Source organism: Mastomys coucha, unplaced genomic scaffold (assembly GCF_008632895.1).
Source record: "Mastomys coucha isolate ucsf_1 unplaced genomic scaffold, UCSF_Mcou_1 pScaffold14, whole genome shotgun sequence".
Lineage (NCBI taxonomy): Eukaryota > Metazoa > Chordata > Mammalia > Rodentia > Muridae > Mastomys > Mastomys coucha.
In genome coordinates, this window is record NW_022196896.1 from 89,792,399 (window position 1) to 89,820,386 (window position 27,988).

General features: G+C 40.2%; 1 protein-coding gene and 1 non-coding gene across 4 annotated transcripts in view; one reads left to right on the forward strand and one right to left on the reverse strand.

The window, feature by feature from the left end:
* Positions 1-27,988, forward strand: part of Adam23 (ADAM metallopeptidase domain 23) — a 150,665-nt gene that overhangs the window by 109,107 nt on the left and 13,570 nt on the right. For all 3 annotated transcript variants that reach the window (XM_031367723.1, XM_031367722.1, XM_031367724.1), the window contains exons 16-24: positions 2,850-2,921; positions 3,495-3,584; positions 4,927-5,007; positions 11,102-11,152; positions 11,750-11,813; positions 14,256-14,361; positions 15,509-15,628; positions 18,603-18,771; positions 20,577-20,688. In XM_031367723.1, coding sequence (XP_031223583.1) covers positions 2,850-2,921; positions 3,495-3,584; positions 4,927-5,007; positions 11,102-11,152; positions 11,750-11,813; positions 14,256-14,361; positions 15,509-15,628; positions 18,603-18,771; positions 20,577-20,688 — 865 coding nt within the window. The remainder of the gene's footprint in view (positions 1-2,849; positions 2,922-3,494; positions 3,585-4,926; positions 5,008-11,101; positions 11,153-11,749; positions 11,814-14,255; positions 14,362-15,508; positions 15,629-18,602; positions 18,772-20,576; positions 20,689-27,988) is intronic.
* Positions 23,234-23,340, reverse strand: LOC116089527. The gene has a single exon (XR_004118333.1). It is a non-coding gene; the product is annotated as a U6 spliceosomal RNA (small nuclear RNA).

Sequence of the window (27,988 nt, forward strand, 5' to 3'; positions counted from 1 at the left end):
AAAGAGTGGTCTTGGTCTAACATTTGAAAGTTCCGTAAAGACCTTCCCCTGGAAGCCCATGTTGTCATTGGTGTTTCCTAAGAGATTGTATAAACAAAATTGCATTCCTCAAGCACAAACTTAAAGAAAATTATACATTTCCAGAAGAGTTTTTTTTTAAGGAGTTTTCAGAAAACATATTTGATAGTAAAATTAAATTTTGAAAATCTTCATTTGGCCTTCATGATATAAATATTTATTTCTTGATGTGGAAGCATGAAATTGTTTGATTATAAGATGTGCTCCAGTCCCTTGACATAGAACACATCCAATCATCAGACTTTCCTAAAGTTCAACAGAGGCAAAATTCTCAAACTGACAGCTAACACTTTTGCAGAAGGCTCTGTGTTTTTATAGGAGCATGTTTGGAAATGAAGCAGGCCAGCAGTTGAAAAAAACAGAACTGGCATTATTAGCAGATGGTATCAGAATTTGACCATGGAAAAAAATTCACTTTTCCTTTAGAATAACACCTCACGTGTCAGATAGAGTTCATTTGTATAGAAAATGTTCGATACTCTGCAAATTTAAAGAGTGGCAATATTGTGTTGACCTTTTCTTTAAAAAAAAAAAAATCGGTCACCAAGGCAAACAATGGATAGACTGATTTATTCCATACTCACAAGCGAGTGATACAGCTGGTGTCGGAATGAATGCTTGCAACCTGACATCCCTGAGAAATCTCAGTAAAGCCAAAGCTCTGTAAATCTCAAGAGAACTGAGACTTTAGAAGTGACTTTGCACCATTCACATAGGCCGCTGTTCTTTGCTGGCCGTGACCTCTGGGCACAGAAACCAGAAGTCGTCGAGGCATCTGAAATGAGTGAGCTCTGTAATGAAGAACTCATGTGAACCGCTGGCAGGTTTGAATTCCACGGTGCATGGCTAGCGTTACCTTGCTTTGCGGTTGGCAGCCAGTTGTAAGCACTGTGCTTAAGGAGACAGCACTGGCTTGTCTGGAGAGGTTAAGGTCTCTGGGATATACACAAAGATCCATCATTACATTTCTCAGATTACCTGTAAACAGGAAGAAAATTATCCCTGGTAACTTGGGAATTTCACACACAAAAAAACTATGTTTACAGATTCAATTTCAGAAGTTAGATACAGGATAATTTCTCCTTTTAAACTACAAATTACAGTGATCAAAAAAGAAGGCTTCATGAATTCCAGTAGAGTAATTTATATGTATATAACTAATTTTTTTTTATCCCTAGTGTTCTTAGTCAATGAATATATGCATAGGCATGTGTTGCTTGTTATTTTCAGTTTCTATGCATATTTTCTCAGCTTCAGAAATCTTCCCAGTTGCTGTGATTTATATTTGGTTTGAGATAGTGACCAATCTCAGGAAGGGGAAAGCACCTAAGAACTAAAGAGTGGGAAGCCTGGTACCAAGTGATGCTCATCTTTCCACGCCCTGTCTCTTTCTGCATTCTCTTGCCTGCCAATCAAAGTAGCACGGGGATTCATCAGCACTATTGACTCCCATCCAACTCAGCTGGAACATTTCCTTACTTCTTATAGTTCCTTCCTGGAAGTAGTAGAACCAGGTCTTTCTTGTGTAGCCTCACTGGAAGATGACTGTTGCCCATAGTGTGGCTCTTTCTCTCATGTTCATGGCTCTGAGCATTTGTGTTGAGGCGTGCTGTTCCAGACTCCCCTTCTCCAGCACACACCCAGAAGTGATAATCATACCAGGAAAATCCTGCTCCAGCCAATAGGATATAGACACACTTGTCGTGAGTAAGCAACTTCCTTAACGATCCATCTATAATATTTGTATCCAGAAACAAGTTTATGGCACCGCTGGGGGAAATATTCTAGAAACTTCCTCTGCTATGAGTGCAGCAACGACTGAGAGATTTCTATTCATTCTCATGTCTATATATTAACTTAACATACTTACATTTTTCTTTATGAAGCTAAATTGGGTATTAAGAGATTGGTTCTTTGCACATAGTTAATTTATTGAGATTCCTAAGTTATTGAATTAATTTTCTTTCTACTCACAGATATTTCAGGAAATGCAGTGTTGGGACTTTGTGCCAGACAATGCAGATTTCTTCTCAATGAGTGTGATGGATTTGAATCTCTGACAACATTGTTCTAAGCTTATTGGCATTTCCTTAGTTGTACATCACACATTTGGTTTTGACTAAACATATTTATCTTTCTGACAGTTTGGATGTCTTCTTGGCCGCCTTTAGTCAAGTCAGCAAATTAGATATCTATGAGTCTTATTAGTAATACATTTTAGTTCCATTAGAGTACATGGAAAGCGATCTATTTCTCTTGACAGCTTAGCTCCATAGTCAATCTAATGCTGGAGGTTGTCTCTCAAGACCCCACCAAGGAAATCCCCAGATACCACATCCTTTCTAAGATGATTTTAAAGAGTGTCATTGATGAGCAAATAGTATTTCACTTATTTCATATATATATGATATATATAACATATATATAATGATCACATATATATTATATATATGATGCATAGTAATAAATAAGGGACTGGAAGAACTTGCTGTTCTTTCAGAAGACCGGAGTTTGGCTCCCCACACTGACACCAGGCAACTTATAACCATTTGTACCTCTAGCTCCACGGGATCCAATGTTCTTTTCTGGCCTCTGCAGCTAACCACATGCGTGTGTGCATACACTTACATAGCTACCCACAGAACACATAAGTAAAAATGAATATAAAGTAACAATCATAGAAGATTCATATGATATAGCCATGTGTATGGCCATCTTGATTTTCTGCAATAAATTCAAATGCTTTTCTTTGCATTCTCCATTCTCTTCAGCTGTTTGAGCCCACGGAATGTGGAAATGGATACGTGGAGGCCGGGGAGGAATGCGACTGTGGTTTCCATGTGGTAGGTAGAAGAAACTGTCTCCACTTTGAGCTCAGTTCATCCTCTGAGCTAAGAAGAACAACGGCAGAGAGCAGACATGTTATCATTCATTGTGGGGTCACTGCCTTCTTTTTTTTTTTCTGATTGCTATGATCAATGCTTTGTCCCAGCTCAGACACGTAAGAATTAGTCATGTTGTTGTTGCAGCCGTGTCTGAAAAGCTTAATGGATTGTTCTAATCAAATTCTTGACCTTTAAAAAGTTAATTCAGAGCTCATATCCATCTTAGGCACCTTGTACAGAATCATGAGCATTTTCCCATGCCGCATTTATTTTTTTCCTTTATGAGACAAAACCTGGGTATTAAGAACATGGTATAGTTACAGAGGCTGGTGTGGGGGTGCCTGTTAATGAACAATCATACTCTTGGGAGATCACTCAGGAGTCTGTCATCATTTAAAGTGATTGATTTCTCTAAAATGTTAACGTACTGTTTATAGAACTCTTGTCATCTGATGCATGAACTGCACGTGGAGGGAATACTGAACGGGTAGTGGTGTGTTCCTGGTTTACTCAAAGGAGTGTTTTTTCTAGGAATGCTATGGAGTTTGCTGTAAGAAATGCTCGCTCTCCAACGGGGCCCACTGCAGTGACGGCCCCTGCTGTAACAGCACCTCATGTCTTGTGAGTCCCCTGGAAGTTTCATCTTCTAGTTCCTTGACAAGTTAGCCAGCCATGTCAGTATGTCTGTTGAGCTTTTGAGTGATTTGATACACAATTATTCATGTTAGCTCAGCAATACTGGTAATTTTATCGAACTTCTGTGGGCCACACAGCATGCGTCTCTTCTGTTATTCACTGCCTACTTTCCTATCCTCCCAGGCCTCCTCTAGAAGATGTACCTACCCCTACAGCCTCCAAACTAGACAAGTTACCCTATTAACACAGAAGAGGAACAATTCTGTCATAGGACAGAGAGGAACAATTCTGTTGTTCTTTTAAATTGCACAACCTATTTCCAAAGTTCATTTTTTAAAACTTACCCTAATTTGTTTTAGATACATATTATGAAGACTGGTGCTTCTATCTCCCCTTGGCTTTTTGAATCTTATAAAGTCGAAAAAGCTAGATGAGGCAGTACTTACATGTGGTCACATGTGTGCATGTGTGTATGTGTGTGTTTGCATGTGGTGTAGGTATGTATGTATGTATGTATGTATGTATGTATGTATGTATAGAGTCTTCCACCTTCAGTGACTGACAGTTTTTTCCAAAAGTCATTACCCCTTTATCTCATGTCAGATCTATGACATTTCAAATAACTATAAAAACTACTTGATTTTATTGCTTTTTTTCAATACCAAGGGAGGTTCTACATCATGATATTCGAAGAGATTTCAGCTTAATTTGTTCTTGCCTCATATTACCTACCAAATGATAAATTGCTTGAGGCTAATGAGACTTCATATTTCGCCCATCCTTTGCCAGATAAACCAAATGTTTTGTTCATCATAGGCAGTCATGGATGCCTCTGAAGGTGATTTATATGAATTCATTGTAATATTGTTGTGTGTATTTATCTAAAGCAAGATTAATACTCAAGCTAATGGGCAAATTAGTTATGGTTGGGTAAATATATAGATGTATATGTATACACACACACACACATATATATAAATATGTATATATATCCTTCAGAGAAATGTTAAATTTTAATGACAATTTTTTGTTCCTTTGTGCTAAGCTAAACCAGTGCTTTTTCTTTACATAAATTTCATCACATCGCTTTCTCACCTGAGTATGTGGAGCTGGTAGGTGTTACGGTCTGCATACTTAGTGCCTGTTTGATGCTCACCTCAGTGTAGGATAAGCATCTCATCCTCATTTCTAACCTGCAATGATTTTACAAATTGTGAGGCAGAGGGATGAGGATTATGATAAAGCCCAGGCTTGTTGTGGATGTAAGGACGGTAGCTGTGTCGCATATGGTGAGTGCTACCTCCTAATGCTATGTTTGGATTTGTAGTTTCAGTCACGAGGGTATGAATGTCGGGATGCCGTAAACAGCTGCGATATCACCGAATACTGCACCGGAGACTCTGGCCAGGTATGGAAACCACATTTTATCTTTTATATTGTACAAGACATGTTTAAAACCTTTCAATAAAGACTGTGAGTATAGACCTATTTTAGTTTTTTTTATTATACATTTGTTTTCTAGTTCTCCTCCAAACTATTACATAAAGAAGTTTGGTATCATATTTTGGGATTTTTTCATCTCTTTCTCCCCTTTTTTTCTAAATTCTCACTTCATAAATTAAATACCTTTAGATGATTTATATTCAATTCATAAGATTTTTTCTTCTTAGGTTCCTATATCTTACATGCTGTTTTCAAACATTTTGAACAATTGTTTTTAAAAAACAAATTTTGGAAGGGAGCTGATGTAGGAGACTGGGAGCAAACAGAACCACCATGGCTGGGAGCAGAAAGCCAGCTCTCTCCACCACGGCCGCTGTCCCCATGCATAGGCCTGCTTCTCGCCTCTGTGCTTTGGCATGATTTTAGACCATTAAACTGATTATAATGCTGTAATTAATATTGACTTCTTGACTCCCTACTTGTATAATTTTAGTGATTTTTATTTATAGCATGTTATTTTATGGCCCCATTTGCCACTCAAATGAACATCTGTTGAATTACTTGCCAAGTGCTGATGTAAATGCCAGGATATGGAAGGGAACATGATTGTTGAGTTCTTCCTCTAGTGTAACTTAGATTCTGTTGTGTGTAGAGAGGCAAATAAGTTAAATAAATATATATTTAAATAATAAATAATGTTATTTAATAATATTATTTAAATAATTTAAATAATAAAAATATATGTATGTATATGTATATATAAAGACATACATGTATATATTTACACAGACATATATATGTACATATATTATATATCTTATATATATAATATGTACACACACATATATATTATATATGATAAAATACAGTCCTGTGGAAAGAAGAATGTGGTGGGATATTAGGTTGGGATAGTAGCTGTTGAAAGAGTTAGTTTCTAAGCAGCAAGCCTAGAGGCGTGGTTTCTTCAGGATGTGAAATGAAAGCAGGCAGAGTTGGAGGATAGTAGAAAAGTTTCAAAGGATGTCAGGGTTCTGGCAAGGGGACCTGTATGCCCTAGTAAGGATTTGGGATTTCATTTGACTTTTGCTTTCTTTCTGATCTTTCTTCAGAAAGTGTTCCTGTGCTAATGTCTTGTTTTATGATAGTCTAATACAAATTTATCAGTTGATTTTTTTTTTTTTACCCAGAGATTGCCCATTAGATTTCAGTAATTTTTCATTGTTTTATCAGTGTAGAAGTAAAGACTTTCATACATCTGGAGGAATATCTCTCCTGCAGAGTTATATCTGTAGGATATGTTCCCAGGACTGGATTTGCCATCTGCAAAGTAGACTGATGTCCACTGGGGTCACAATGAAGATGGTGCAGTTTCACGCCAAAAGATCATGCTATAAAAACAAAAACGACCAGCTTAAGTTACAGCCTTAACTTATTACAACAACCACGTGTGTCTTCCAAGAGGTCCTGCTTTAAACTGTAGCAGGTTACTGACACAGTTGGTTCCAGCACGGCTTCCTTGCAGAGGCAAGCCCCTCTATAGCAGATAGTCTGAAGATGCAGTGGACAGTGCGTGCTTCCCACCCACACTAGGCTTTCTGGTTCAGAATGCCTAATTATTCTTCACCAGCTTACCAACCAATCAGTACAGTAATAGGAGTGCTTGGCATTGTACTAAGTTGCTGGAAGGGAACATGAGAAGAGAGAAAGAAAAGACGTTAATTAACCTTTAGGAAGGTCTTTGTGTTATTACCCATGGCTCTGTAATAATATAGCACATGGAAATATGTCCTGACTTTATTTACATTTATATGTCACTCTTGTGCATATGTTCCTCATATTTAAGTACATAAACAAATTCCTTTGTAATCCCAGAGTACAAGAATTGTGGGCTCTGCCTTTCATAAGTATAACAATTCTGATATACCATTTGACTGCTACTTTTATAGGATAGTATTATTTTTTTATAACTACAGTATATGTCCTTGGCTCTCATTTTCAGCTGGTTTGCTTTGGAGTCTGATGGCAATAGGCTTTTAAAGTGGGGATATTGAGGCTGGAGAGAAAGGTCAGTGGATAAGGATAAAGTGTTTGCAGTGCAAGTCTTAGGACCTGAGTTTGGATCCCCAACATCCCCATGAAAGCCAGATGTAGTGGCACATACCTGTAAGGCAGGCATGGGAGGCAGAGATAGGAGAATCCCTAGGCAACTAGTCTAGCTAACTGGTTCAATGAGAGACCCTTCTCGAAACATAGGTATGGAGAATGCTAAGAAAATGCGCAATATCAACCTCTGATATCCATAGTCACACATGAATCATACCCACATATATACACTCACACAGATATACTATATATATGTATAAATACATATATTCATATATACTGCATATATACTGCACATACACCACTCACACACACATACACACACTCACATATACTTAACATATATAGGTGTATATGTGTATATATGTATTCATATACACTACACTGGCCTACAGAAAAGGAAAATAAAATAGGGTTCCTGGGTTCTTTCCTCCACCTGTTTTATTGTCTAAGAAATGCAATTGTTTTTCTTTTTACTTCATATATCTTGGGTAAAAATTGTATTGTTATTCTTTCAGTGGCACATTAGAATAGAATCCTATTTTATTAATAATTAAAAAATGTGATCATCAGAATAAACCCAAAGTAGGTAGTTGAAGTAAAAGGACTTAAAATCCATAATTTTTTCTCCTATTTTGTAAGAGACAATGGAGTTTAAATTTATTGATATTCAGAGTTTTTATGAAAATAGAACCCTACATCCCTGAGAATCATTGTCTACCTGGCTGCATTACATCCTTATCTTTTTTAAACTTCATGTTTTTAGTTAATTTTTATATTTAGCATTTACTGATATCTCTGAACTCTGTTTTTCTTTTATTTAGACATGACAAAATAAAATATAATAAGATAAATCAAAAACTGTCATATTGAAGTTGGGCAAGATCAGCCAACAGAAAAATAAAAGAACTGTGAGAGAAGGGACAAGAATCACTCATTCACACATTTAGGGGTCTTTAAGGGCACTAAACTATAGTATCCACAGAGGATTTGCTGCAGACACTGGCAGGCCCTGCTGTTCCAGTCTCTTTGAGTTCATATGTGCTTTGTTCAGTTGTTTTGTAGGGTCCTGTTCTCCCGGTGTCTTTCTTCCCCTCTATCTCCCCCACTTCTTCACCTCCTCTTTCACAGGGTTTCCTGAGCTCTGAGGGGAGGGATTTGATGGTGACATCTCATTTAGAACCATGTTGAACTTTCTTTTTTCATTGCACAGTTTATGACAGAATAATCAATACCCAAGCCACTAAAAGAAATCCGTAGCAAGCAGGCGGTGACATAGTAAAGATATTTGAAAGCTGTGAAAATGGTCTCGGCGAGGACTGGAAATTAATGGGGGATTCCACAACTTAAAACAGGCATCACTGAAACTGCTTTAGCTGAATCTTCCTGCACAGCATCCCCGCATCCCTGGTGAACCCAGGAACAGTGGTGCTCAGAAGCCTCCTGCAGAGCATCCCCTGTGAACCCGGGGACAGTGGTGCTCAGAAACCGCACGCGGAGCATCACTTTACATGCCCACATTTGTTTCTGTTCTGAACATCCTTAGAGAAAAATCAAATATATCCCTGTTAAACATTGCAGTGATAACAACTAGCCCTTAATGAGTATTTATTCATTTGTTTGTTTATTTATTTATTTTTGAGGCATGGTCCAGCCTGACTATAATCCTTCCATCACAGCCTCCTGACAGTTAGGATTCCAGGTGTCTCAATTACTTTTCTATAGCTGTGACAAACGCTACGACTGAAACAACTTATAAAAGACCTGAACAGTTTTACCAACTGTGGGGACCAAAGTATTCAAATATATGCACCCGCAGGGGGCATTCTCATTCGGATCAGCACCGCAGGTGTGCAGGGCCACATCTGTCTAACAACTGGCTTTGCTTAGCCTAAACTAAAACCAGATTGATTAGAAATGTACCTGTGACAGTTTATAATGAGAGTTGTTTTTTTTTTTGCTTTTTGTTTTTTGTTTTGTCAGCAAAGCAGTCTCCATTTTTTCCCCCTTCCTTCTTAAGACATCACAAAAGTGACTTGCCTCTTTTAGGAGCACCCACCCCCTTTTCTATTTACTCTGGTTGTACTGGTTTTAGGGTAATTGAATAATTTGTGATAGTTGATTAATGAGATAATGATTGCATTCCAAGGGAATCCAGAAGGATGGAAGGAGGCTGCTGGGATCTCTTTTGTGTGGTTTGTTTACTGTCAATTTTTGCATCCCTGGGATACACAGGACCAGGTAGTGAAAAGCTGTGGCGACTGCATCTGAAAGGGGCTCCAGCCTTTAGGAAGAAGATGCAGAACCGACATTTTATTGCTGTGTCCTGTAGTGTGTCACAGCTCCTAAGGAAAGCTACATGCATCCTTCATCTTTCTTGTGATGAGCTCAATAAACGGCCCTATGCGTGCAGCATAAAATAACTTCATTTTACCAGTATGGGTGATCCATTCATTTTCTGAGTCAGCTAGTAGTAATTGAACACCCACCACATCCTGGTGTTGTTTTGTGCAGCAGGACGCCAAAGAGAAAACCCTGCCTGCATGGAGCTCACATAATCACGGGGTGCGGGGTGGGGTGGGAGGGGGCAGAAGCAAACAAACTAGGGAAATATATGGCTTGTCAGGTGGTGGAGAAGGAAAATGTAGGAAACGAGGAACAGAGGATGCTAGCTAGCATGGGTGGGAGGGTGAGTGTTGAGCAAAATCCCTAAAGAGAAGATGGGATGAGCCCAGCAGGAAGCAGACGGTGGGCGGACTGCATTCCTGGCATCTCATAGGGAATGGTATCAGCCATCATTGGAAATGAGGCCAGCCAGATGATGGGGTGTGGATGGGAGAAGCAGCTCACATGAAACTTGGAAGGCTATTCAGAATTTTTGGGCGGGGGACCAATTATGATCTGGTGTTCATGTTTTAACGGATCTCTCTGGGAACAGGGAACCAGGGTGGAAGCAGGGAAGTTTGGGTTGGAGATTACAGTCTAGGTTATAATGTCCGCAGCCTAGACCTGGGGTTAAATGGTGGAAACTGAGAAGAGTTGACATTTGAAGTGCATCTGAGGATTTGCAGTCATACTGGATGGTGTGTCTGTGAGACAAAAAGACAAACAGGGGACACAGATGAAGATGAACAGAAGCTCTGGTTTGGGACCTGAGATGATGTTGAGTTGAAAAGATATTTCCCGAGAAAATGGCGAATGGGAGGGACCTCAGTGAATGTCCTTAAGCTTCTTTCTCCTTGTCACATGGGTATTTTTCTTTCCTATTCGCTTTCAACCTCATGCCCCCCCCCCCGACCTTTCCCCAACTCTCTTAAATGTTTTAAAAGTGTAACTGGAGTTATTCTGGATAACTTCTGGGGAAAATGAAGAGTACTTTAAAATGGTCACATAGATGGTTTGGCTGAAACAGCAGCAGCGGCAGCAGCAGCAAGCCCTACTTCACCATAGATTATTCTAGTAACAAGTCTGGCTCGAGAGGTCAGAGTGATACTGCACTTACACTGATTACATTGTGCTTCAAGACTGTTTCTGTTGCTTTTGCAAAAATGTCCCATAGGCACATGTCACAATGTCACATGCAGATTTGACATTTACAAGGAGCTTCGCAAGGTCTTGCAAATTAGTTCTTAATGTGTCCACTCCTCCGCAGCAAGCCGATTCATTCTCCTTCTGCCCATTTCTGTCCCTTCTGCTTGTAGCTCCTTGACAAGTGGACATTATTTGCTATCTAGCCCATCTCCTGGTAAACAGAAAAACGTAAAAAGAATTAACCGCATTAGACTTTATTCATTAATGATAGAATTAAACTAAGTAATCCATTAATGGCATTAAATGTGTTTTTCTAAATGTTCCTAATTGTACATTTACTCTCCTTCTTGTTTTATTATATTAAACACATTTTCTGATTTTTTTTTATGCAACTGTACATCAACTAAAAAGATAATATTTTTCAGTGCCCACCGAACCTCCATAAACAAGACGGCTATAGCTGCAATCAAAATCAGGTACTCTGGGCTCTAAGATTTCAGGGTAATTTCGAAAGGATTAGTGTCATTTCCCCCTCCCCGCTTTCGATAAATGAAACTTGGGAAGAAAGTTTACCAAAGTAAATTGCAGTGGGGTGCTGGTTTACATCAGCTTTTTTTCCTTCCAAGTATTACAAATGTTTAACCAGTGACAAATTGTCCAGATTGGAGGAAAAGGAAAAAAGCCTGCAATGGCTGGGGAGTTTCGTTTACTGAGTTGTGACCAAGCTTAAATAATTTCAGCCTGTCTATTTAGTAAAAAAAAAAAAAAAAAAAAAAAAAAAAAGAATTTTATAATCCTTTTCCCAAGTCAGTATTACTATCCTCAACATTCACATATAAGAGTAGCTAAGTCATTTTGGTATCATTTGCAGAATGGTACATTTTTGTTCCCCATGAAAATTTAAGTTTCAAGAATTATTTTACATTTAAAGAGACATGATTTACCATGTTCTCAGAGCTTTACATTTTAATGTGGTAACTCACTCAGAGCAGGACCTTGTAGTCAGATTTTGGGAACAGTGGCTCAGATTTTGGGTGCCCAGTGACTCACAACCTGTGTGTTCTTTCTCTCAGGGTCGCTGCTACAACGGCGAGTGCAAGACAAGGGACAATCAATGCCAGTACATCTGGGGGACAAGTAGGTGCCATCTTCTGGCCTGCTGGCCACACACAGTTTCTTTTCCGTGGTTCTGCTCTTCCAGTCTGCAACAGAGATACACAACATGGAGTGGTGTGAAAGAAAAGTCCAGCAAAGGAGGAAAGTAAAGAGACAGCATAAAAGTTAGACGCAGGCCTGCAGGGTTAGTGCAGGGGTGCGGGCATCAGGCTTTGGGTTCCGTTCCCAATATACCTCAGATAACGCTGCTGATGCAAAGACCATGGGAACAGACATCCAAGGGAGAAGTCGTCATGGAAACCGAAGTGCCTTTCATTGACTGTGGCTGTTAAATATGGGATGTTGCAGTAACCTGAAACAACAGGGTTGAGTACCTGCCATGGTTATAGCCTCTGTCTGGCCACTTGTGTGATTGCATGGCTTATTTTGTACCTTTCTGGTTTACCTTGTGAGAATAGCAGGTGTGGTTTTGGTTTTGGGGGGTTTCGTTTGTTTGTTTTATTTTGTTTTGTTTTTTTGTTTTTTTTGTTTTTTTTTTTGTTTTTTTTTGTTTTGTTTTGTTTTTGTCTCTGTTATTCAGTATCAGTGATAACATGGAAGAATTTCTTTGGTAGCAGACAGGACCATGGTAACAAATTTCAGACACTGCCTGAAAGTGAATACACACGTCTACTGGCTGAGATTCACAGGGACTCAGAACTTCAGTTCATGAGGGCCACATATGAATTGACTTACTTTGCTTTCTGATAAAAAGCACTGATAAAACCAACTTTGGGGAGGAAAAGGCTTATTTAGTTTATACTTGGGTACCACACTCCATCATAAGGAAGATTAGGGCAGGAACTCACAGCAGGAACCTGGAGACAAGAACTGAAGCAGAGACCATGGAGGAGTGCTGCTTACTGGCTTGCTCCTCAAGAAGGGCTCAGCCTGTTTTCTTTCTTCCTTCCTTCCTTTCTTTCTTTTTTGGTTATATTCTCATTTATTTATTTTGATAAGTATATTTATATTTGTAAGTTTGAAAATTTATTTTCTTTTTTTCTTTGTTTAGGTATATCATAATTTTTAAAATCCTATTTAATTTTGTTTTACTTATTCACTTTTCATCTCTCTCACTGCCCCCTCCTAGTTATCCCCTCCCACAATCCTTCCCTATCCCTCTTCCCTCCCCCTTCCCTTCCCTTTCTCCTCTGAGCAGATGGGGGCTGCCTTAGATATTCTCCCACCTAGCCTGCTTTCTTATACAATTGAGCAGCACCTGCCCAGGAGAGGCACCACCAACAGTGTCTGGGCCTTCCCTCATCAAGCATTAATCAAGAAAATGCCCCCCAAACTTGCTCAGTGGCCAGTCTGATGGAGACAATTTTTCAATTGAACTTCCTTCTTCCAAGCTGACTCTAGTTTGTGTCAAGTTGACAAATACAACCTGGACAGAAAAGCAAAGAAATGAGACTCTCTAGCTAGCTAAAGCTGGCTGTTCCAAAATGGAAGGAAGTACACAAAAGAGGTCACGTGAATGATTTCTGTGTTTGGCAGGTGTTGTTCATGTAAAAAATTTAACTTGAGTGATTCATTTAGGCAAAGCTAATAAGGACATAGAATTCTTCTTAAAATTTAAATATCAAAACTCAAATGATGATATAAAATCTTAGCAGAGCCAGGTATGTTGGCTCATGCCTGTAATCTCAACATTTGAGAAGTTGAGGCAGGAGGATTACTAATAGTTAGTTATAGGTCAGCTCGTACTACATAATGAGTTCCAGGCCTGCTGGGTCAAAAGTGTGAAGACTCTGTCTCAAAAAGATTAAAAAGGACCTACCAACCTCAGGGGTCCGAAACTTTAAAGTTAATCTCTGAATGTTAACATAAACAGGATTAAGAAGGCTGGAGAGATGGCACAGCCCTTAAGAGAGCACCCGGGTTCAACCTCCAGCCCCGACATGGTAGCTAACAACTGTTAGTAACTCTATTTCCAGGAGATCTGATACCTTCTTCTGTCTTCCTTGGGCACTGCATACACATGGTCTGCAGCCTCACTTCTAGGCACAACACCCACACACATAAAACATAAACCAAAATGAAACAGGATTAAGAATACAAACTTGTTTACTGTGTGGTGGTGATGTACGGTATTACTGCTAGTGATTTTTCTCACTGGTCACTCTGAAACCTACCAGCAAGATCTAGTTAGAGATTTCTCCCATTGCAGACTGTGGTATACTGGAGCATTTTTGCACCAGCTCACAAAAGCCGTTGAAGTTTGGAAGTTTTGATAAATCAGCAAAGGGCACATTCAGAGCTTGAAAATCAGCGCTTGCTTGTTTCCACCGTAGGAACCAGCAATCAAGGTTCCTTTTTGTCCTCTTTCTGGGAGGCAGTTGATAGACAGGTTTGTGGCACCCCACTGAGTGTGAGTGGCCCAGAGAATAAAATGTGTTTTCTTTTCTCCTCCATCTCTGATAGAGGCTGCGGGGTCAGACAAGTTCTGCTATGAAAAGCTGAACACGGAAGGCACCGAGAAGGGCAATTGTGGAAGGGATGGAGACAGGTGGATCCAGTGCAGCAAACAGTGAGTGGGCGGCCCCCTGGGGTATAGCGACTACTCCTAGACGATGCAAAAGTTAAGGGAACAAAAGTAGGGAGTTGTGGATGCGCAGTGTCCCTATATGAACTGTCAAAGGGTTAGCTACATATGCTCTATTAAAAGTAAAAATAGATAAATATGAAAAGGAGAGAAAAAAACATAAAATAAACTATACTGCTCTGGACCTTCTTGTACATGCAGTCTATATATATTGTCTCCACCTCTCTGGGAGATGTACTTAGCAAAATGATCACCAGGTCCCAGGAATGCTTATTTTCTTTGTCATCAGATGACATAAAATGGTCGTGCCCTAGGAAACTATTCTGTGATGTATGCTGTCCTCACTGATTTGTGACCGTAGCATATTTATAAGGGTTATCAACTCTGGTGGGTGGGAACTACTGTCTTGCCAGGGTTGTAACATGCCTTTCTCAAACTCCAAGAGGTATTTCCACATTTCCATGCTCCATGGGCTGTGGACTTCCGTCTTAGCAACTTGTTACTTCACTCATTTGTTGTCATCCTGTATGACTCATTGTTTATTGAACAGTGAGGCTAGGGTGGAGGGAGAGCTAGCCTCATGACAGGTGAGTCATGACATGTCACCAAGGATGCAGACCACTGCTCCTCTTCTGCTTTACTCTGCTAACTTCTAAATTCTTACGAGTGTGAGCTCACAGTTGCAAGGTGGATGCAAAAGCTGCACATCCCAAAGTAGATCTTCTTCATGTTCTGGCTTTTCCTCACATTCATTTCTAGGCAGGTGGTGCTGCCCTCAGCTCTAGAGTGGGGAGGAGGACAGGACAGGAGATGTCAGGAACAGGGGCATGCTGCTATTGATTGAAAATATCGCTGGCCTTTCTTTCAACCTTCACTTCACTTCCATGAGTGAAACTGTGGTTCTTTAGGCAAGGAAGTGGAGCTAGCAGAGCTAGGACAGTGTCTGCATGCTTCTATTTTGTAATAAGACTATTGAGGAATCTGAGGGCTGGAGATAAGGCTCTATTGCTTGCCTGGTGTCTGAAAGGTTCTGCTTTTAGTTCCCAGAACTGTACCATGTAAAAACTAATGTATGTGTAGTGGTGTTTTAAGCTGGATTCTAACTGTCTTCTGCCTTCTCAAACCCGTGCAGCGATGTGTTCTGTGGATTTCTGCTTTGCACCAATCTTACCCGAGCTCCGCGTATCGGTCAACTTCAAGGAGAGATCATCCCGACCTCCTTCTATCACCAAGGCCGAGTTATTGACTGCAGGTAATGTTTAGAAGTCAGGAGGCCTAGGAAAGAATGTTGATCACAGGCTTCAAACAAGAAGAATTTGAAAACATCGAAGATCAAAGATTTTGTAGTTCCATCTTTTTCTTCCACATGAAGAACCACTTTAAAAAGTAGCATATTGATTTGCAAATTTCACTTGCCTAAAATCATAGTGGTTATCAGTAGTTAAGACCACTTTCCAAATCACAATCTTAGGAATAAAGTTATGCTCCAAGTTATAACCCATATACCCAAAGCTCAAGGTTAGAAGTGTTCAGATTTTAGAATGTTTGTAAATGTACAATGAGGAAGCATGAGAATGGGACCCAAAACTAAGCATGGGATTTATTTTTCATATATACCTTATACACATACAGGCTGAAGGAAATTTAATCATTTGTGCATCTATTTTATTGACATAGGAACCATGTATATTGAAATACCTCCACCCAAGCATACAACACCTGTTAATTACCTCCATCCATCTCTCATACCCTGCTGCAGTCTCAATCCCTACTCTCCTCTCTCTTCTACCATTAAGCCAACTTTTTAAGGTTGATACGTGTGTGAAAAGGGGTGTTGTGCTCATCTTTCTGTGTGGAACTTAGTTTACATCTCTTCTGAAAATGACGGACTTCATTTTTCTTTGTGGCCGATACTGTTATGTTTACACCATATCTCCTATATCTATTTCTGTTGATGGCTAGCTAGCTTGATTCTATATCCTGGCAATTGTGATAATGCCACAGGAAATAACAGTGGTACTCTCAGGGATTTTCAAGAGTCCCCCTTCCCCCCCTCTACACTGTTTTCCTGGAGACTGTACTAATTTATGCTCTTACAGTGCATTAAGGGTCTTTTTTCTCCTGACTCTAGCCCGCATTTGTAATTATTTTTTTAAATGACAACTGCTTTAAGTGAATTGAGATATGACATCTAATTGTGTTCTGAACTGCAGTTCCCTAAGTCATTTTGAACTGTATTTATCGGCCATTTATGTTTCTTCTTCTGAGCAGTGATTTTTTTTTTTTTTAACCCAGTACTTTTAGTGTGCCTGCATTTTAACTGTGACTGTGTTCTAAGTGGGTGTTTCCATTTATGGCATCCTGTAAGTACTCATAAAGTTTCAGACTTTGAAACATTTCAGAGTTCAGTGTTTTGGATTAGGGATACTCAATCCCTGTACTCATTTTGTCCCTGGCTGAAAATTTTGAGCATTGTAGTATATCACTATTTGAATACTGTGCTTCATTTTTCATAAATCATCCAGTTTAAGCAGTATTTTATGTTGCATGTATCTGGTTTAGTGAATGCCTTAACAAATACCCAATCACATGCAGATAATAGGTATTAAATATTTTCACTGATGCTAGCACAGATACCTTTTTTATTATATCCATTTGTCTGTGAGCACATAGCACGTAGACAGGAGGTTTGTGTCTTCAGCCAGGAAGCTGTATTACATCCCAGGTAATTACCATTGCCTTCAGAGAAACCATGGTTCTTTGGTGTCATTCTCTTGTTCAGAGGCACTGCTGTGAAAACACCTTTGGGATCCTACCACAGAACGGACACAGTTCTTGGCCCTTTATTTTCACTCTCCCAGAATTTCAAACCACCTTTTTATGGGAGTGAATAAATGTTTGAAATTACCCAAGAGTAATTCTGCACACTTTCATGACGTCTTGGTCAGATAACTGCTACTTTTCCATCTTGTTAAATGGCTCTGAAGATGATTTTAACTAGGCCTCAGAGAAGAAGCCCCTCTCTGGGAAACATCTGTAGTGTGGTATCTAGACCTTCTGTGTACACAGCGCTCTTCCAGCGTGGATAACCTCACCTGTTTTTAATAGCCTTGCTGAGTTATAGGGCTGTATTACAAACTGCCATATTGGTTAAAACAGTCAGCAAGACTCTCTGTTAATAATTATATCCAATTTCTAATTACCATCCAAATTCTAATTACCCCTAACGTTGAATCATAGAAAGTGAAAACTAGTAAAGAAGACCTGGCTTTTTCTTGCAATTGTGATAGCTCAATCCTTTGAGGTAATAATAATAATTTTCAAATACCTTGCTTTGCTGGTTTTGCTCAGCATTATTTCCCTCCCATACTATCTTCGCCCCACCAGGCCTTGGAGAATCAACGACACACTTTCTTCTCTGTCTACACAAACACCTTTCACTTACCCTTAATATTGAGAACACCCAAAGAGTTAGAATGTTTCTTGTTGATAATTGTTGTTCCTAATGTTGTGTGCTATAAATGATAACAAAAGGCAGTTTCTTTCCTGAACTTTTATTCAACATAGATGGGAGGGAAGAAAAGTCTCAAATAAACCCTTGCTGAGTGTAACAGCTTCTCTGTTTCACAAATGGCAAGCCTTGTTCGGGCTGGCACCGTGTCGTTGGACAGTGTGGTACTTAGGTTTATGTGGATCCCTGTTGAGGGTTGGTCTTTTGCTGTGTATCATAATGCTAAATACTGGCCCTGGTTGTCCCCAGGGATGAGGAGATCCCTACCTCGCCCCCCAGGTTAGCCCTGATTGGTAAAGAAAGATGCCTATAGCCAGTACTGGGGCAAAAGAGAGATAGGTGGAGTTTCAGTTGCTGGGCTTGGGGTCTGAGACAGGAGGCCATGGGAGATAAGGAAGAAGGTGGAGATGGGAGAAGATGGCATTGTAGGTTAGTCATGAAAAAATGGCCACAAAGGTTGACCAGTTGGAGATAAGAGCAGCCCAGATAGATGACAAAAAGTCATAACTTGGTTATCGATAGGGAAGTAAACATTAGTAGTTTAGAGGATAGATATCTGCCCAGGTCTGATGCTTTAAAGGCTTCTCATCAACATAAAGGGTTGTAACTTTTATCTGGGCACTGAATGACTAGAGGTGGGATAGAACCGCCCCCCACCCCACCCTACCCTTTTGAGATTAACTATTTAATACAACAGATCACTGTCTGCTTTCAGTGGTGCTCATGTAGTTTTAGACGATGATACAGACGTGGGTTATGTTGAAGATGGGACTCCGTGTGGCCCCTCCATGATGTGCTTAGATCGGAAGTGCCTACAGATTCAAGCCCTAAATATGAGCAGCTGCCCACTTGACTCCAAGGGTAAAGTCTGCTCAGGCCACGGGGTAAGTAGACATCAGTGTTACGGTTTGACCCTTCATTGTCTAGGACCCTGAGTTCACAGCGACAGGGTAGTCCGACACAGCCATTTCTTACTGAGACTATGGCCGGTTTCTGTGCCCTGATTATCATCATATTCTTAGTGCCTTCTTCTGCTAAAAATAACCATTTATAAGTTAATTTGATTTATTTTATTTCTCATATCATTATTAGTTATGTATATTGGTCACCTCCAGATATAACTCGACATCGACACAAAGAGATAGGTGGGTGACAGAGGAGAGCAAGGACAAGGAAGGTTCTGTCATGCATGGTTAAAGCACAAACTTACAGGGAGGCCAGATAGCATGGTGTGCTGATCACTTTGCTTGTTGACATAAAAAAAAAAAAAAATCCAACATAAGTAACTCCAGAGAGGAGGGGGTGGCTTGGCTCTTGGTTCAAGGGACACAGTTGAGCATGATGGGGTTGGTGTGGCAGACAGGAACTTATTCATCCTATTTGTCAGAGCAGGAAGCACAGGCAGGGGCCACAGGTGCTTAGCTACCCCATTCCATGGGGTGGCACTGAGGCCCACATTCAGGTGGGGCCTTTCTCCTACAGCTGATCCTTCGGAGACACACTCGGATACACCCTTCCCCTCAAGATGTGCCTTACTCATGCCATTTAGGTATTTATTAATCCCAAGAAGATGACATTGAAGTCAGCCATTCTATCTAGTGACTTAAGAACATGGGTTCAGGAGCTAGAAAGAGCTTTGGCTTTAGATCCTGGCTCTGCTCCTTTATGTCTTAGTGACTCTGGGTACTTACCCTCTCTCAGCCCTTAGCTGATGATGGTGAATAGAGTGAATGAGAAGCTCATCGTGACGTTTGAGGCAGAGGAACTTGACATGTAAGGAGTGTTCAGTACATTTCTATCCAAAATAAAATCACCAGGCAGACATTTTTTAGGCATTTTAGTTGCTGCTCTAGAAATAAGAGACATAAAAGCTCTTTGCTGTTTTCCCTTGTCCCATCTCATTTTTCACCATTTTTTTTAAAAGCAAAGTTCAGTCTTATTAATCCTAACCATGTATTACAGTATCTCGGATTTAAAAGCATTGGCATTTGATTTTATCACTTCTGATGATGAAAGGGTCTCAGCACCTCTCTCTCTAGTTTGCGGGGTGTTTTATCTGATTCATGTAAATTGCAAGTCGGTGCCATTTGCTGCTTGGTGGAGGGTGTCAGCCTGCTGACTGGGAAAGAATGCCTCCGTGGATGGTGGGGGTGGGGAGCGCTTCCTGGGCAGGCAGAGTGCCACCGGATGCACTGGGCATGGTGAGATCGCGCAGCATGTTAGTGATCGTGTCTGTTGGTCTTTTATCTTGAGGATTGCTCCCAGAGCCCACTCCCTTTATTCTCTGGGATTGTTGTTTTTTTTTTTTTTTTTTTTTTTTTTTTTTTTTGAGTTCCATGTCTGATAACTTACTGTATTAAACATGTATATTTTTCATAGTTGTTTCTAGAAACATTTACTTCAGGGAAAAAAAATCTACTTTATTGGACATTTATATATCTAAATATATCTAATATTCTGAATACTATAATTTTAAAAGGTTTTCTTCACCTTAATCATAATTTCCCATAATTACTAGAAATATATTCAATAATGTATTATTGAATACATGAACCTAGTCCTCAAAGCCATGGGAATGTTTTGGAAGCCTTCTAAGTGATTTTGAAAGATTCCTCCACACACCCCGTGCTTAGATTATGCTGTCATCTGTGGTCCACATTCCTGTGTCTCTCTTCTTTGTCCATCGCAGGTGTGTAGCAACGAAGCCACCTGCATCTGTGACTTCACTTGGGCAGGCACAGATTGCAGCATCCGGGATCCAGTTCGGAACCCCAGCCCCCCAAAGGATGAAGGACCTAAGGGTTTGTATGATTCTGGTTTTAGATCATTGCAGACCAGTCATTCCCCTCTCTCCCACTGCAGCAGTAACACACTCCCACGGCTTTGGAAAGAGACACACAGGAATAGATCCTTTTGCCATGAAGATGCACCATCCTGTGTGTATCATATTTTCAAAAGCATATTTAAATTACTTCCTCGCTTGGAACTGAATTAAGAAAAGTAAATATACTGGCTTCCTTTAAAACAGTTTCTTCTCTGCCCTTTAAACCTTATACTTTTCCCCACTTTCCCAAAAACCAATTATTTTATAATTCATCTAAACTGTTCCATTTTCAAATAGGTACAGTCTTTGGGGCCGACACGAGACTTTTATCGCTTCTGCATATCACATTCTCTCCAGAGGAAAGTTGTAGTCTTTTATGCCCCGTTCTAACAAATTCTTTTGATTTGGTAAAAGAATCAGTTCTTCAGATAGCTTTAATTTTTCAGAGGAAACGTAAAAGGTCCGAGGCTTTGTTCTAAGCTGCTGCTAAGAGAAGAGAGAGATTAGAATTTAGCATAATGAGTCTGTGGCAGTTCATAGTCGCCATGTGATATTGAAAATGAGAATGCTCAGGCCCCAAGGTCAGGTGACATGCCCGTTACCCAGGCAACCGGAGGCCAAACTGGGGAACAAGCTCAGTTTCTATTGCATCATTTTACAGCACTGCCTATGTAAAAATGAATATGACAGTCATTTTCTCATTATACTCCTCTCTCTCACCCCCTCAGTTCATTCCCAAAGATCGTGAAAAGCTGTCAGCTAGAATAGGCTTTATGTAGCATCTAAGTCTCGAGTTCCCGGAAAACAAACTGTCGCTAGTGCCAGTTCTGACATTTGACCATGGCGTTGTTTCTCAGATTCCTTCTTTTTAACGGTGCTGGTAATAGTATCCTATACGTTACCTGCTGTGATGTCTTCTTAGACATAAATAACTAGCATTGAGTTGATCAACCTTGCTTTGGATAAAACATTTAAACTCTGAACTTTAGTGTGGCCTTTATGGGAGAGCATGACCCTCACAGTAGATGAAGCTCCCCAGACTGCACAGTTCCTAAAGAGACGTAGCCTGTTTGGATGCATGCGAGTCGTCCCATAACAGTGAGCATGCTAAAACACACTTCATTCCTTTGCTTAATTAGCCTGGGATATTAAAATCCTATAAGAATAATTATCACACCCTCACAATCTATTTCTATTTTCCCCCAGTTTCTAAAAAAGGAATCCACTCCACTTCTATGTTCAGGCTTTTGTTACTTTAAAACTAGAATAAAACATTCTTGGATCCACCTTCAGAAGTTAGATTTGGAGATCTAGGCCCTGACAAGAGAAATGAGGCTCGCTCTTCAAACCCTCAGCACATCACAGCGGTGGCTTTCAAAGCTACCTCGGTGCTGTTTGCTTCCGCGACACGCAGGCATGCTTGTACACTGACTGAGCTTATTTACAGTCTCCTCCTTGTTGGGTGGGATGGGGCTTCATTAGCTGTTTCTATTTGCCGTTTCTTCACTTGCTCGTTCACCAAGAAATGTCAAACTCAGAGCGCAAACAGCTACACTCTAGGGGAGAGAGTGTTTAGGGCTGGTTTTTTTTTTTTGTTGTGGTTGTTTGTTTGACTTGTTCTCATTTTATGAGGTGGCAATCTTCATTATAGTTAAGAAAATATTCCCCTTCTATGGTAATTCAAATCATACATGGTTATTATAGAAAATAAGCTTAAGGAAGTAATAAGCATAAGCAAAGGGGCTGGAAAAGACAGTAAAAATGATCCATAGCTCCACAGCTCAGAGGGGATTAGTGTGCACCTCGGGCTGGTCCCCTCTGGTCACAGGCTTTCTTCTTTCTGCTCCTGCTGAAGCCAGTTAAGACATAGGTGCAAGTTGGTTAGATGACGACCAAAAGTGGTGTGAGTTTCTAATAATTTTGATTAAGCAAAAATGTTGTTACTTCACATAAATGAAAACCAGCTATTTTGCAAACAAATATCCAGATAAATCAAGAAATTTTAGTACAATTAAATAGTAGCTCTGTTTTGGGGCTGGAGAGATGGCTCAGAGGTTAAGAGCACTGGTTGCTCTTGTAGAGGACCTGGGTTCTGTTTCCAGCACCTACATTTCAACACTTGGGAGGCTCATAAGAGTTCTAGACCGGGCTAGCTAGCTAGACTACCCCTAAAATGAAACAACAAATCAAAAAACTGCCTATCTTTGTTTAATTGTATTCCCCTGGAATGGCAGAAAAATCCAAGAAGTGTAATGAAAATATTGCCTTTTTTATTTTGATGGTATAATACCACTTATTTTTATTTCATGCTGATCTCTCTACCAACCTTTTTTTTTTTTAGTATCTTATTTTTTTATCTTTAATATTATTTTACAGTCTAGTCATTATCCCTTTCCTGGTCTGCCCTCTGATAGTTCTTCATCCCATTCCTCCTCCCCCTGTCTCCAAGAGGATGTCCCCATACCGCCACAACTCCACACACCCTGTCAGGCCTCCCCATTCCCTGGGGCCTCAAGTCTGTCAAAAATACAGAACATTTCATGAATTTGCATGTCATCCTTACACAGAGGCCATGCTAATCTTCTCTGTACTGTTCCAATTTTAGTATATGTGCTGCTGAAGTGAGCATGAAAATATTGTCTTTTTAATCATGAACTTGGCATAAAAGATAGGTGGAACCCAACTACAGCCTTTCGGGGCAAAACCATGCTGATAAAGGCAGAGTCTACAGATCCCTTTCTGTTGAGCTGAAGGTATCATAAGTGGATCTATTTATTTTGGGTATTTTGAAAATTAATTCCCAGATAAACATATAGATGTGGGTAGATACTTAACATGAATACTGTGTTGTCATCCACTTTGCTAACGTCTGTGGTGGACACACAGTAAAGCCGGTAGGTTAGTCCTGTGAGACTCCAAGCCACAGGCAGTTGAGAAAAAAGATCTTTAAATGTGCAAACCCTGTGGATGAAGATTCCCTCCCTCTCTCTCTTTCTCCCTCTTTCTCTCCCTCCTTCCCTTCTCCATGCTTTGCTTCTTTCTGCCCCTCCTTTCTCTCTCTTTTCGTCTCCCTAAACCCTCTTGGCTGTCAGTGGAACCCAGGGTCTCATACACACTTAGCAAGTTCTACCACTGACCTGTAGTTCCAGCCCTCTGGAGAAGGATTTTCAAAAAACTATTTAGCATTACACATCATCCATCCGTATGTTGCCATTAATTCTATATTTGAAAACCCTTTGAACTCCTCTTCTCTCAAGTTCTTTCTGTTGAGATCACAGTAAAGAATTATGTTCCTTTATTATGCAAGGGTAGAGTATCCCCCATTTCTGTTAAAAAGAATTTCCCAAGGCTAAGGAGATGGCTCTGTGGGAAAAGCGCTTTCATGAAGGACCTGAGCTCTGGTCCAGAGCACCTGTGGTGAACTCCAGGTTCAGTGAGAGCCCCTGCCTCAAAAAATAAGGTGAGAAGTGGCTGAGAGAGGTGCTTGATGCCAGCCTCTGGCCTCTACACACACTTGTGCCCACACACCCATATTTGCATGTACTCACGAACATACATACACACACACACACACACACACACACACACACACACACACACAAACACACGCAGGCAGGCAGGCAGACAGACAGACAGAGAGGGAGAGAGAAAGAGAGAGTGCCTGCCATTTATTTTTATTAATTTGTATCCACTTTGCTCAGTGCATATTGTGGACTGAGATGGAGTTTTCTCATTTGGTGGCTATCCTGCCATCACTGTAACAAGAAAAAAGACAAGAAAGTGGGTTATATCACTTATACTGACTTGTGTGGGCAGGGATAGTATGCCTAGGAAGGTTGGACCAGACCCTTTAATGAGGACCACAGTCATCAAATTAGAGATGGAAAGGACCTTGAATGCAATTCATCCAGATCCACTGCTTTACAAATGGGAAAACCCAATTATCAGTGTTACCAGTTAATTAAATAAAATGTAATCACATGAGTTTAACCCCAGTTTCTTTTCTGCTGCTGCCTCATTTAAAGTAGCAGCAGAAATTTAAAACATTCATTTAAAACACTAAGTCTTTCTGCTAGTTCTTTGTGCGTAAAGAAGAGAAGGAATGTCAGTAGCCAGGCAGCGATTAAGCCCATTAGAGGATCAATTATATACCAGCAATGCTTACTATGGTTCTGAAGAAGTGAAGTATATCATTAGAGTTTAGAGCTTTGAAAATAGTGACTTTAAATGTTTATAATACACCAGATATTATTTATTGCCTTTGCATATAGCCTTTAGAGGACTTTGATATGACAAAGCCTTGATTTTATAGTTCTGATCACTAAGTGATTCTTATATGTGAGTGTGAAGTATTATGTATAATTATGTCAGGCACTTTTTTATTAACCACAGATTCACCAAAGATTAAGGATTCACCATATTTTACAATATTTTAGTACCTATTTGTTTATGTAAATAGCCTCTGTATTTTTGTTAATAGTATTAATTACAGTATTTGTCTTTTTTTTTTTTTTTGGATACAGGATTTTGCTATGTGGGCTGGCTTCAAGCCCACAATCCTCCTGCCTCAGCCTCCCAGCAGCTGGTATTATAAGTGTATGCCATCATATTCAGCTGCAATAATGTAGCAGTGAATTAGTTAAATTGCTTTGGCTCCCAGTGGGTTGCTCTTCTAGCCACCAGCCCAAGAGCTCTCTGGATTTGCAAATGAAAGACACATTTGCCAGCTTATTTTTGATATGCCTTGACTAGCTCTGTGGCTGGGCACTTCTAAAACTCCCTGCAGCCAGCAAATACTCCCCTCCGGCATTCCTGGCTTAACACCTCCTAAATCTGTACCTCATCTGTGCTTCTCTGGCTCCTTCTGTGGTGCCTCCTATCTTTGCCACTCAAGAGACTTTTTTGGGGGGGTGCAGCCCTGGAAGGGGCCACTTTCTTTCTTGTACCTACATTCCTCCCTCCTGATCCTTCCCTATATGGTCTGTCCTACTCCCTCTCCTGTTCTCCTGGTGGCCCTTTCTGGCCCCTGACCCTGGGAACCTAAAAGTCTGGCCTCTGTCATCTTGCCCAGCCATTGGCCCCTGGCTCTTAATTGATCAATCAAAAACCAATTGTGGGCAGGGACCTTCAGCGTTTGGATATGTAGATTCCCAATTTTGGGACCCAAAATTAAGACAAAGTATTAGAACCAACCTCCAACAAAATAATATTTGTCATGAAATAATGTATTGCATATCCTTCCAGACATAACTCCCAGTATACTATCATTTTTATTTTTATTACATGGAAAAGGGGAAGGCGATAGGAATTTATGTCTAGCGCACTGAAATTTCGAACAAGATATCTTTACAATATCAGTATTATGCTGTTAAGTAAAGGAATTTATTTAGTGTTTGCTTATAACCTTCAATTTAGTAAAGCAAGTCCTTGCAGGAAGAACTGTGGCCTAGAAGCCACCAGTGATGGCTTTGCTGCCTACTTCCTTTGCAGTGCTAAAGGATGGAGGAATTTAGAGTTGGCCCACCGGTTTCACATAGGCGAAACGCTGACTCCTCCTGATTTGGAAACTGAGAAAGGAACACTCACTTTTCAAAAAGAGCAAAACAGAGACTTTTTTCCCCCAAAAGGAGAACATTTATAGCTTGCATCTTAATATTACACTCTTATCAGAAGTTCTGTTTTTTGTTTTTTTGTTTTTAAGGACCAGTAAATCTAGAGAACAGGAAGCAAGATTGAAATAATAAGCACACACACCACACACACCACACACACACACACACACACAAAGGTACTGAGGTAACGACTGTGATCTACGGGCACGGTGTAAAGAAGGGCAAGTGTGTCAGACAGCGAGGGGGCAGCGTCAAGCTTTCTAAACCAGGTCTGTGTTTATCCTCTGTGAGCCTTGGGAGCGCCATGATCAGGGTCATAAGAGAAAATTAAGATACGTTGTTGTGCCTACAGCAGAGAGCCTAGGAGGAATGGAGACATTTGCAGATAAGGAATGAATATGATGAGAATTAGTGAACAAAGGCAGTTCCATAATAAATCAGTGGCTGTGGAAGTAAAGCTACACCACAAACTTCCAAAGGCCCAAGGAAAATTTTTTCAAATTTTCCATCGTGACTGCATTCACAAATGTGTCCCCCGTAAAACGCTGCCCACCTGAGGATCACTCAACCAGTTCCTGCCAAATGGATTTGGAAACAGGCCGAGTCTGAATTTAAGGAGATAAAACCTTGTTCCGGATCATAGCAAGGGACCTGGTAGATCTTTACTTGTGCTGGAGCTCGCCGGTGATGGGAAGCACATGAGAGATGAATTCTGAGAAAGCTATTCCCCACCTCGTCTCATTTGCCTTATGTTAAGAGCACTTATCTGTTAAGAATCTCAAGATAATTATTCTTTCTCAGTGCTGATTAAGGCTCATCATCCGCCTGCCTGGAATACGTGCTCGAAGCATCTTCAGGATTTTTTTTTTTCATCTTCCCTGATCAGGTTTCTAATACATGCACAGTGGGCCACCTAGTCATCCTGCTTCTATAGTGAGAGATTATACAACAAATGTAGAAGAGTTTGCAAAATTGTTATCCATCTTTCGTGTGGTAGTTATAATTTTTAAAATTAATGAATATTAAATTAACATCACATTATATGGGATAGCAAGGGAATGTTTTCCTATAATTTATCAGATCTACCTCATGTGAGAGTTAAAGGGAAGGTAGGATTGACTGGTGTGTTTCGGCTCTGAGAGCCGGTACTTAAAAATTAAGCCCCTTTCCCCCCAAAAGTTATGAACTAACATACTTGTTAATTTAACATTTTGAAAGCAGTGATTTTACTTTAAAAAACAAGTCAAGTTTTATGTTTGGAATGCCTTTCCTTTCTAGTCTTTGTCTCTACAGTTTGGAAATCTGAGATGTAATTTGAGTCATTTGGAATGGGAATGTGGGCTTCATGACATGGGCCACCTCCTAACCGTCTCCTCCCCCCACCTCCCGTGCTTCACTAGACTTTCTCTGTTTTATGTTGCATCTCCATTGTTTTATTTTTAAAGGGCTGTCTCTGGTTGTGTCTAGTTAATAACCTTTAGACTCTTGTTTATATTATTTACCTTGTGATAAAATGAAGTAGCTGCAAAATTGCTAAGCAGGTTTAGAGATCCAAGGTTCTCTCCCTTTTCGGAGTGATATCCTACTAAACGGTCCCTGAGTGCAATAGGAAGCCTTAAGTAGCTGTGACCATGAGTCTCAGTACTTGGTCCTGTTCTCCTGTGT